Here is a 12,088-nt window from a genome sequence, read left to right as displayed (position 1 = left end):
ATGCCAACTGGAAGTCCCTGATGGAAGAAAGGTCAGATATAAATGCAATAAATAATTACCAAATATTTCCATTGTGGATATTTACATTTTCTAGTAAATGCAATCAAACTTATCAGGGAGCTTCAGCAACTCTCCTAGAAGGAAAAGGTACAATATGGGGGGGGGAGCTTAGAAAAAAGGCAAGTAAGAGGGAACATGACATTAGCAAGCTAGCTAAATGTGGGCTGGATGGAACAACTACCAGGTGGATCCTCATTTGGCTATAGAATCATACTCAAAGAGTGCTTCTCAATGGTTCCTTTTCAAACTGGGGGGAGATAACAAGAAGGGTACCGCAGTGCTTGGTCCTGGGCCCAGTGCTCTTCAACATTTTTATTAATACTTAAATAAGGAGGTGAAAACAACAGAATGAAATTTAAGAGGGATAAGTGCAAAGTTCTACACCTAGGAAAAAGAAACCAAATGCACAGCAATGCTACATGCAGGAAGGATCTTGGAATTGTTGTTGATCACAAGCTGAATATGAGCCAACAGTGTGATATGGCTGCAAAAAAGGCAAATACTATTTTAGGCTGCATTAACAGAAGTATAGTTTCCAAGTCACAGGAAGTACTATTTGGCACTGGTTATGTCTCATCTTGAGTACTGCGTCCCGTTCTGGATGCTGCACTTTAAGAAGGATGCATATAACTGGAAGAGGTTGAGATGAGGGCAACAAGATGATCAGGGGACTGGAAACAAAGCCCTATTAGGAGTGTGAAAGAACTGGGCATGTTTAGCCTTGAGAAAAGAAGACTGAAGGGAAATATGACAGCACTCTTAAAGTACTTGAAAGGTTGTCATACAGAGGAGGGCCAGGATCTCTTCTTGATCATCCCAGAGTGCAGGTTATGGAATAATGGGCACAAGTTAGAGGAAGCCAGATTTCGGCTGAACATCAGCAAAAACTTCCTAACTGTTAGAGTGGTATGACAATAGAACCAATTACCTAGGTAGGTGTTGGGCTCTCCAACACTGGAGGCAACTGCACAGCCATCTGTTGGATATACTTTAAGTTGGATTCCTGCATTGAGCAGGGGCTTGGACTCGATGGCCTTACGCCCCTTCCAGTTTTACTGTTCTGTGATTCTATGATAATAATAACAATGGGGCTATTGTTTGAAGCCATGGGAATTACCCTGTGGCATTCTGCTGGGATCCATCTTGTCTCCCATGCTATTTAACATCTATATGAAACTGTTGGGACATGTCATAAGGAGATTTGGAGTGAATGACAATATGTGGATGACATCCAGCTCAATCTCTCTACCAACTGAATCAGGAGAGGCAGCTGAGGTGCTTGATCAGTGCCTGGAGATAATGATGGACTAGATGTGTGCCAACAAATTGAAACTGAATCCAAACAAAACACAGGTGTTAATGTTTCCAGTTCTTGGGTCCAAGAGGTGGGGAGGCAGAGTTGCACTCTCCTGAAAGGACAAGGTGCATAGCTTGTAGGGTGCGGGAATACTCCTGATGAGGGATGGAAAGATCTGTCAGTTTTGATTTTCCCCATTTCTCACTTTTCCAATCTCAGACTCAGTTTTCCACATTTCTGTTTTTTAAAAATCCTCATGAAAAATTTCCAGCAATTTAGTGTAAATTTCTCCCAATTTTTGTATGTCGTTTTGGCTAATGTACATATTTTTGCAAGCCATTTATCCTAACATAATGCATTTTTGTATGTTATTTTTTGCACATTTCCCCCCAGTACATGCATTTTTGTAAACTCTATTTGGTTGGAGAATTGCATTGCAAAATTTGGATAAGTGCGAATGTCAAAGGATGGCTGCGTTTTGGTTTCAGAAACTACGAATTTTATAAAGACTTCTTCAAATTCAAACTGAATCAAATTTGTCCCCTATCCCTACTTCTGGTTCCATCATTGTCACTGGAAGCTCAGGTAGCTAGGAGTATCTATTTCCAGTCCTGGTTGGTTAATCAGCTATGCACCCTTTTGAACAGAGTTGACTTGGCCGCTGTACTCCGTACGCTGGTAACCTCCAGATTAGTCTATTGCAAGGTGCTCTACAAGGGGCTGCCTTTGAAAATGCTTCAAAAGCTACAACTGGTGCAGAATGCAGCAGCCAGGTTATTGGTAGGGACAACTGCAAGAACACATGTAACAGCTGTTCTGAAGCAGCTGTATTGGCTACCTATTAGCTTCTGAACCCAAGTCAAGATGCTCGGATTAGTCCCTATAGACAAGCCTGGAGATTAAGATCACTGGAGAGCCCTCCTGGCTCTACTTTCAGAGGTTCAGGGGTGCAGCTCATGAGAGGGCCTTCTCGGTTATAGCCCTAAGAATGCGGAACTCCCTCCTCACAGAGATGCGTCTGTCACCATCTCTTTACAGCTTCTGTTAATTGCTGACAATTCTGTCAACTCTCTTTCTGAGAAGAATATTAAACATCAGAAGTTATAGGAGATATTTTCCAGGATAATTTTGGGACCAAATTTCTTTCAGCACTACATTCTTGCTGCCCTATCAGGGACAGGCTTGAGTATCTACGTCCAGGTGAAGTTGGCTCTCTGTGGGATAGGACCAGAAGGCAAGCAGCACAGTCCAGGACAACAATCATGTTTCAAAAGCACCCACAAAAATTTGAAAGGAGAAAGACAGATAGGGTAGTCCAAGGCAGGCATGAGGACAAGTTCCAGAACAGCAGGCCCTTATCCTGGACGGATCCTTTTACATTCAAGCAAGATGCTCTGACATAAGGTTCTACCTTACCTCAGAGTTTGCTTTTATAAGGCTTGGTGGTGGAGTTGGATTAGGCTTTGGGGTCAATTGGTGGATAGCTCAGACCTACACAGTAAACTCAAGTAGTTCCTGCTGTCTATTCTCCTAATCTCCCACAGGGTTAGAATCCAGAATACCAGATGTTATATCACCAAAAACCACGCAAAAGGGCTATCAGTAACCTGTGTGCATGCTCAACACTCTGACATTTACTGACCGGTAGAATGAAAGCATGGAAGGAGTACAACTACAGGCACAGAACTTTTCCAATATGAAGACAGCCTATCATTAGTGTGAGTAGGAAAAAAGCTCGATAAAAAGAAACAACTGGTGGTACAGACGGTCTGCTATAATTTCACTCCAAATAACATCAGAACAAACTGCAGCTATAGCTCTGTAAACGATACGTCTGCATGCGTGGCGGAAGCATCTCTCTGGTATTGCAGAAGGTAAGAAGCTGACCTAGGGATTGGCTTGAGAACCCCTCTCACTAAACACTGCCATACCATTGAACAAAAGAAGGGCCATAGCTCAGTGGCAAAGCATCTGCTTTGCATACAGAAAGTTCCGGGTTCAATTCCTGGCATCTCCAAGTAGGGCTGAGAAAGACTCTTGCCTGAAACCATGGAGAGCTGCTGCTAGTGTATGTAGACAGTACTGAGCTAAATGGAGCACTTATTTAATATATATACATTATTTATTTATTTTAGATAGTCTGACAGAGGGCTTATCCACACGGCGATTTACTGTGTATCTGGTGCTATTTGCATCCTCTTTTATTTGCATGGTTCACATGGCGTTGCAGGCAAGTAGAAGCTATCATGCAGTTTTCCCCTTTAAATCCGTATTAACCCAATCCTGATATACCGTATATTCCGGCGTATAAGATGACTAGGCGTATAAGACAACCCCCAACTTTTCCAGTTAAAATATAGAGTTTGGGATATACTCGCCGTATAAGACTACCCCTCTTCCAACGCACACCAAATAAAAATTAAAAAAACATCAGATTTGATTTCAATATGGTAATTTTAATTCAAATGCTTATGACATGCAGGTACTTAGCAGGAAAACTGTCACTTACAAACATAAGGCTGTTTGTCATCAAACATGTAAACATAAAACAGTGCAAGTGGATTAAACTTTTCCTAGTTCACTCTAAAGCTGAAAGGAAGGATAAGACAATAAACCCATGGGAGCTGCCATGCTGTTTGTTTTCTAAGCTGACAACCAAACAGTTTCCCTTTAAAAGCCTTCAAAATCCTCCTGTTTGTCATCTGATATCATAAGTACATCAATGACATCTTGTGATACATTTGTAAGGCAGTCATCGTATGGATCGAATTCTGTATCAGATGGTGTGGTCTCAGCTTTGGCTTCCTCTTCATCTTCCCACAAGTAGTCGTCCTCCATACCATCTAATGAATTTGATATGCCACACTTCTTGAAAGACTTGATTACTGTTTCTGCATCAATATCATTCCAGGCTTTTATGACAAACTTGCACAAAACATCCTACTGTGGAGCACGCATGTTTCCTCCTTTTGTGAATGACTTTTCGCCGCTAATCATCCATTCATTCCATTGTTCTCGAATGTGATCTTTAAATGGCTTGTTTAGGCACACATCCAGTGGCTGTACCAACGATGTCAATCCTGCAGGAATAACTGCCGCATCTGTGTTTAGTCTTGCAAGCCTTTGCTTGGTGCTGGGAGTTAAATGAGCCCTGAACATATCCCACACCAGTAGACTACGTTTTTGAATAAGTCCACCTGGTCGCCTGCTCCATACATTATCAAGCCATAGCTTTACCCCTTCTTCATCCATCCAGCCTTTTTCATTCACATGTACAAAACAACCAACAAGGAACTTGAGTTTCGGCATTGTTTTTCTTTTAAAAATAATCATTGGTCTCAGTTTGGCGCCATCAGCTGTGCATCCTAGTACCACTGTAAAACTGGACTTCTCATGTCCTGTTGTTTTAATTAAAATTGTTTTTTCACTTTTTTGATGGACAGTTTTATTTCCAACCATATCAAAATTCATTGGAGTTTCATCCATATTTCCAATACTACTTAACGCATAGCCATGTTTAGTGCGCTGTTGTATTACGTATCGATGGAAACTATTTACTTTGCTATCAAGATCTGCAGGTAATTTTTGGGCAACTTTCGTCTTTTGCCTCAGTACCAAATTATGCCTTCCCATGAATCTAGTACACCAGGATACAGTGGCCTTAAATCTGTTGCTGTGATCTGGGTTAGATTTGGCCCACTGAAGTGCAAACAAACGTATTTTATTTCGTGTCACTACATAACCGTTTTGGCGATGCTCATTCACCATGTCTGCTACATGTTTTTCGAGTTCTGGCCCATGTGGGGTGCCTCTTCTTAATGCACACTTACCCCTTGGCATACTCTTTAATGCTTTTTCATTTGCTTTCCAGTCCCGAACCATCTTTTCTTTTACTCCATATTGTCTTGCAGCAGCGCAGTTATTATGTTCCATGGCAAAGTTTACAACTTTAAGTTTGAAACTGGCTTCATATTTCTTTCTTCTTGCTGGTGGAGCCATGATGGGGTTTTGACTGTTGGACATTTGTATACTGTACTGTATGTACTGGTGCTATACTGTATGAACAGGTACAGATACTGGTGCTGCCATTTTGGGGTTTCCCCCCCCTTTTTTTGCCAGCATACAACAACCAGCCAATCACTGGTTGGTTGTTGTATACAAAGCCTGCTTGAATTGGTCAGCTCTCCGTCCAACCCGAACAAGAGCCAGCAGATACATTATGCTCAGATACATTATGCCTGTAGGGGTTTCTGAAACGCTGCACATGCTGACACATTAATTCCACAGAGCAGTGCTGTGTAATTAATGGTGCACCATTCTATGATCTTAAAAAGCATCACACCAATATTAAGTGTTTAAAATAAACAAATAAAAAGCAGCACAGCAATGATGATTTCTTAGAAACCCTCTGTGCATACTTAATGGTACTGTGGGCCTATTGGGGGTTCAACTCTGTATATGCTCAGAAGAACACTCGATGATGCCAGAAACCTAGGAACCGTGCTAGCAGCCTGCTCCACGGGACTCTGTAAGAGCAGTCATGAAAACACTTGCAAAGTCTCTGGGCGGCGGACGCACGCACGCACGCACGCACGAAAAAGACCAGAAAACGTCTTACCAAACCCTTCACTCCCTTAGCATGGCGAGGCGGAGCCTATACCAACAGCGAGTAGAAGTGGATGGGGATGCTTCCTAAGCCCCACCTCTAACCTCTACCCCTCCATGACAGTTACCTTGGTGATAAAACAATCAGGCCCTGCCTCTCCTACGTGCCTGGATGCCTCGTGCCTGACTGGCGTTTGGCGGAGGAGGAAGAGGGCAGGGAGCGCCCCTGCCAATGCTCAGTTGTACGGAGGCTGGGCTTCTTCCGCCCCTTCTCTCATCCCCGGGCCTAGGAACACGCATGCGCACGGCGGTGGCGGCGGCCAGGGGCGGAGGCTGCTGACTCCATGGAGGAGGAGGAGGAGGAGTTACTCATGGCACCGTCACGCCCCAGCAGTGCCCATTCCTGCTCCTCCCTCCTCCGCCTCGAGCAGGAGGCCAAGCGCAAAAAGCGGGCGCAGCAACGGCAGCGCAAGGCCACCGCCGCCGCCGTTATGCCAGGTGAGGGGTGCAACATTCTAATAGAGGCTGTTTGAGTGATGTCACACCGTTCATCGAGGGGGGAATTTTCCCAGCTTAACTCGTCCCCCGCTAACAATGGGCCCTCCTCTCTCTACCCAACCCCAAAACTGGAACTCCCTAATGAGTTTATTAACAGACCCTTTCTATCCCGCGGCAGAGTAAGGGATCCAAGGGGACCCTGCAGCACAGGTTCTCCTTACACCCGGCGTATAAGACGACCCCCGACTTTGGAGAAGATTTTCCGGGGTTAAAAAGTCGTCTTATACGCCGGAATATACGGTAATCCGAAAAGGGAAGGAAAACACTTCTCCACTTCGTATCTCTAAGGCTTGCAGATGTTTTGCTCCAATGCTCTTAGGTGGATGTGTCAATCGTTCCCCTCTCCACGCCCACTCCCTCCTCCTCTCTTCATTTATTTCATATCCTCTGGGCTGAAGAACAGCTTCCGCTGCTCTCTCCCGTTTTCAAAGTAAGCCCCGGGCAAGAAAGGGGGAATGGAGAGAGAACGTCTGGGGGAAAAAATTAAAGTCTAAATCACTCACAGCGGGAGCCACTTTAAACAACAACCACAACCTCCATCCCTGTCCAGACCTGGTTATTGTGATTAAATTTTATCTGTAGCTGATGATCGGCTGTCATGGGCAAAACTGACATAATATCAATCCATCAATCAATCAATTCAATTTACTGTACTAGCCAAAGGCCATGACAAATACATTAAAATCATAGAAACATACAGAGATTTGTAAAAGTATACAGAGAACAAATTGTTGTCTGCAACCAATAATATAAAAGAATTTCAGAGTTACCTTCAGCGAGCTCAGTTTAAGACTCTGAATCTCCCAAACAATTTATAGCAATTTTATCTAGTTCTTTCTAATCTTTCCAATATCAGTATCCCAAAACATGTCCACCTACCGCTCTACAGAGAAAGCAGGATGATGCTCTAACACACTATTCTTCAACCTTGGGTCCCCTGATGTTGTTGGACTACAACTCCCATAATCCTTGATCATTGGCTAAACTGGCTGGGGTTGATGGGAGTTGTAGTCCAACGTCTGAGGACCCAAGGTTGAAGAAGACTGCTCTAACACATTCCACACAAATGAAAATACTGAGGATCCATTCCAGATCTTTCACAAATGTCAGATTTTTTGTGGTAGAAGAAAAAGCGGTTTTATGAGTACATTAATCCAGAATAACAGCTGAATAATGACATCATCTCATGGAAGCATACAAACCAACCAACCAACCAACCAACCAGCAACTATACCACTATAAAAGGTGGGTGTGGAAATGTCCTTGATATCTACTGCTGTAGAACATTAATGGTTTTTTGACAGCTTGATTGTTATTTATTGTATTTTGTTATTTTAATTGTATCTTTTGAATTATATTTTTGGTTTTGATGCCTGCATAATAGGTGGAATATAATATTTCAATAAATAATCATTGGGAAGATCTTTGGGGCAGTGGTGTTGTGGGGAGTGGTCCAGAGGCCTGAGCTCTGGGATTTTGCACTTGGTTGCAGATCTCCTGCCCTTCCCCCCTTTCAAGAACACTTTTTAAAAAAACTTTGCCTACAGGGCATCCGGGCATGCTGTAAAACACAGTGCCAGTGAGACCCCAGCCATCCACCCTTTTAATTTGCAGAGAGCCCAACCCACATTCTGTGTGGCTAGGCCCAGAAAATCCTATTAGCACCCATTCAGTCAAGGTAAGACCTGACAACAAGAGCTGGATTTCCCCTCCCCCGCTTCTGAAAGCTGGCCTAAATTTGCATATATACATATCAATTAGCAAATGTTATGCAAATTCATGACATGTGCCTAAAGCCTTTGAAGCACCTAGCAACGCCCCTGCCCAGGGGGTGCTGTCATGTGTATTCCCAGTCCTCTTGTGATGTTTTGGGACTTGAAGGAGGTGCAAAGAATGCAGTAACCTGAGCTGCTGCAAACTCCAAACAGCCAGATCTGCCTAGCAGGCTCCATTCTTAGGAACAAAGGGGGCACCAGCCGTTGCCTGAGGGAAGTGGAAGCCTCTGTGGAATTGTGAGATTGAGTAGTTGTCACTTGGAAAGCCGGTGTTTGGGCATTAATTTTGATACCATAATGCCTCTGAGGAAAAAGGTACGACCAAGTTCTGCTTCAGGGAAGTTAGAAACGTCCACAATCAGCAGGTAAGGGGTGACAAAAAAAGGGAAACGGATTTTTCTCTCAATGCATGTAAATAAAAACATATTACTGGTTTAAAAAAATAAATTAAAAGGAGTTTGGGTGCAGACTGAGGCCAAGAGTGGCTGCTAATCAGTATTGTTTGGAAGGTATGTGCTTGTTGTCAGGAAACCAAAGCTGTACTTTTTCCTTCTTACGAAGTGTCATTTTCTATCCCTGGCAGCTTGGTTCCTTCACTGAGACAGGATCCCTTCACATTCTATCTCCTCAGTGAGTTCTGTGTCACTAGTGGATGTTCTTACTATTTTTGTTTTGTTTGCTCAGACTGCTTTGCTTGGGAACGTGCAACGGATTATAATTAGCTTCATGCCACACATCCCCACCCTCCGGACTCTCTGACATGGGAGAGTTCCCTGAACTGGTTTCTTTGAACAACAGCCACAAAAACATAACAAGGTTTAGCGTTTGCCTTAGGAAAACTGCAGTAAATAATGTATTATTTGTTGTTGTTGTTGTTGTACTTTTCAACATAATAATGGTCATATCAGCAATGACTTGCAATGATTAGATTTACAGGGACTTGGGAGGTCATTTAGCCCAACGACCTGCAAACAGCAGGGGCCCTAACTAACTAAAGCATCTTGGGCAAAGGGGGATTCAAATCCTGTTCACCTGTCCTCTCTACCTGGGGTTATACTGAGGTTTGAAGTATTCCTAAGAGAATAGTCAGTTGTTCATCCAGCATTATGGACAGAGTTCTCACAATGCAACCTGCTAATAAAATGGTGGAGATTCCACAACATGCCCAGAAAGCTCATTTGATTTAATACCTCCCACAGATGCTTATCTAAACTTTTGGGCTTCAGTTTTGAACCCATCCTACCTTCCAGCCTATCATTACTAAGAGGTTCAACTGGCCGGAGCACAAGACTAGGCCTTTGCAGAGTCTAGGCTGTGGAACTTCCTCTTTAGAGAGCTTTGGTTGGGCCCCTTGCCCTGTGGCTTTTAACTGAATGACGATAACTTTTCATAAGGTTTTTTTTTTTTTTGCTACAGGCATTTGATGCGGTTTGAATCTCTCTCCACCTCTGCTATTTGTATTGTTTCTTAATTACTCTTTTTTAATGTTCTTCTATTGTTATTTTTTATTGAGTTTGAGACCTATTGCCACACACTTTCACTCTGACACATACCTTTGCTGTTGTCCTTCCATTCAGCACTGTTAACAGCACTTTTTAAACAAAAAATTCACTAAAATGCTTTTTCATCTACAATTTAAAAAAATGGCAAAAAAGTGTTATCATGAAAAAGTGTTTTTAGCATAAATTAATTTTTTTTAAAAAAAAATAAGCCTGCTGCTAAAATGTCATGCTGAGGTGCATACTTATTTTCTAACCCACACACCTATGCTACACCCAACAGTGTGGATGGAACATAATGGAATGTTCACACACAAGTAAGACTGAACCAAAGGAAGGGTGGAAAGTCAATTGCAGTTCTTTATGTAGCTTACCCATAGATCAGTAAAGATTAGGGTAGCACTGGAAGCACCCTTAAAAACTCTACCACTCTGAATATTTATATCACCTAACCTTTGTCCAATACTGCCTCCTTGTGAATCTAAATAAATTAGCATTTGCTGTTTTCATCTCTGGGAGAGCTGCCACATAAAAAGTCTGCCACAGAACTAGTTTTCAAATCAGTTGTCTCTTATGGTTCCCAGCCCAGGGAGTTAGAGTTGTATATAATGGCACTGCTCAGCTGACAGTAAGGTGTCTAGCAGTGGAACAGGGAGGGAAGCAATATTTAGTGAACATGGAACATTTGCTACCGGCCTATAGTTATTAAGATTTTCTGGGTCCAGGGAGGGTTTCTTCAGGAGTGGTCCCACTACCGCCTCTTTCAGGCAGCCAGGGACCACCCCCTCTTGCAGAGAGGCATTAATCACCTCCCTGACCCAGCAGGCTGTTCCATCCCTGCTAGCTTTTATTAGCCAAGAAGGGCAAGGATCCAGTACAGAAGTGGTTGCACGAACCTGTCCAAGCACCTTGTCAACATCCTCAAGCTGCACCAACTGAAACTCATCCAAGAAATCAGGACAACGCTGTGCTCTGGATACCTCGCTTGATTCACTTGCTATAACACTGGAGTCTAAGTCCTGGCGGATGCTAGAGATTTTATCCTGGAAGTGCCTAGCAAATTCATTACAGCGGACCTCAGATGGTTCTACCATGTCCCTGGGGCCAGAGTGTAATAGCCCCCGGACAATTCTGAAGAGCTCCGCTGGGCGGCAGATTGATGATTTGATAGTGGCAGCAAAATATTGTTTTTTTGCTGCCCTTACTGCCCCTAAATACAGCTTACCATAGGCACTTACCAGTGTATAATTGCATCCACTAGGAGTTCGTCTCCATCAGCACTCAAGCCGTCTCCGATATTGTTTCATCGCTCTCAACTCTGGGGTATACCATGGAGCCGTATGAGCTCTACACAGGAGAGGGCGCTCAGGAGCAATCATGTCAACTGCCCGGGTCATTTCTGTATTCCACAGCTCGACCAGGGTTTCGACAGGAGCGCCAGCCCTATCAGCCAGAAAACTCCCCAGAGCCCTTTGGAAACCACGGATCCATTAGTCTCTGTTCTCATGCCACAAGATCTTCATTATTTGTTTCATATATCTCCCACCTTTTTTCCATGGAACTCAACAAAGTACAATAGGGCCCCACTTCCCGGCGCTTCGCTTCCCGGCGTTCTGCTAATGTGGCGGCTTTCATTTTCTATTTTAAAGCCGATTTTTGCTCTTTTACGACGTTTTCACATCATTTTTGCGTGACGGCCCCATTGTAGTCTATGGGTTCTGCTTTACGGCGATTTCCGCTTTACAGCAGGGGTCTGGAGCGGAACCCGACGTATAAGTGGGGCCCTACTGTATACATAGGATACCTGGGCAGCATCTCATCCAGGTACTGACCAGACCCAGATCTGCTTAATTTCAACAGGGTTGCAATACAGTGTGCATGCAGACCATACCACGTGATTTTCCTGTTCTTACTAGTGCTCTGTCCAGCGTGCACTCTACTGGACCTTCTGTCAGTGTGAAGTTTGTTACATGTTGTTGCTGTGGCTGCAGATGAACCATGTATGAACTGGTTTACTTTTTATTCTTTCCACCATAGTAAAGTTTTGGAGAAGACTACAACAAGGAATCTTGTGCGCTTCAGTAGGCATAACTGTAGTCTAGTGATATTTCAGCGTAAACATAACATGAAAATGGTGACCAAAACTACCATTCGCCACATACTTGCAGAATGTGATTACTTTTGGTCTGGCCTCCAGCCAGAAAACTGTCTTGTTTAATAGTGTAAGATATCATCAGAATCACAGAGGGTTAATATATACTGTTATTCTATAATAAATAGTTCTGTTCATGTCA

General features: G+C 43.4%; 1 protein-coding gene across 6 annotated transcripts in view; it reads left to right on the top strand.

The window, feature by feature from the left end:
* Positions 1-8,383: 8,383 nt before the first annotated feature.
* Positions 8,384-12,088, top strand: part of LOC133385434 (WD repeat-containing protein 49-like) — a 66,478-nt gene continuing 62,773 nt past the window's right edge. For all 6 annotated transcript variants that reach the window (XM_061628454.1, XM_061628452.1, XM_061628456.1 and 3 more), the window contains exon 1: positions 8,384-8,660. In XM_061628454.1, the coding sequence (XP_061484438.1) occupies positions 8,593-8,660 (68 nt within the window). In that variant the 5' untranslated portion in view covers positions 8,384-8,592. The remainder of the gene's footprint in view (positions 8,661-12,088) is intronic.

Source organism: Rhineura floridana, chromosome 5 (genome assembly GCF_030035675.1).
Source record: "Rhineura floridana isolate rRhiFlo1 chromosome 5, rRhiFlo1.hap2, whole genome shotgun sequence".
Classification (NCBI taxonomy): domain Eukaryota; kingdom Metazoa; phylum Chordata; class Lepidosauria; order Squamata; family Rhineuridae; genus Rhineura; species Rhineura floridana.
Note: the sequence above shows the minus strand (reverse complement) of the source record. Positions and strands in the feature narration are given on the sequence as shown.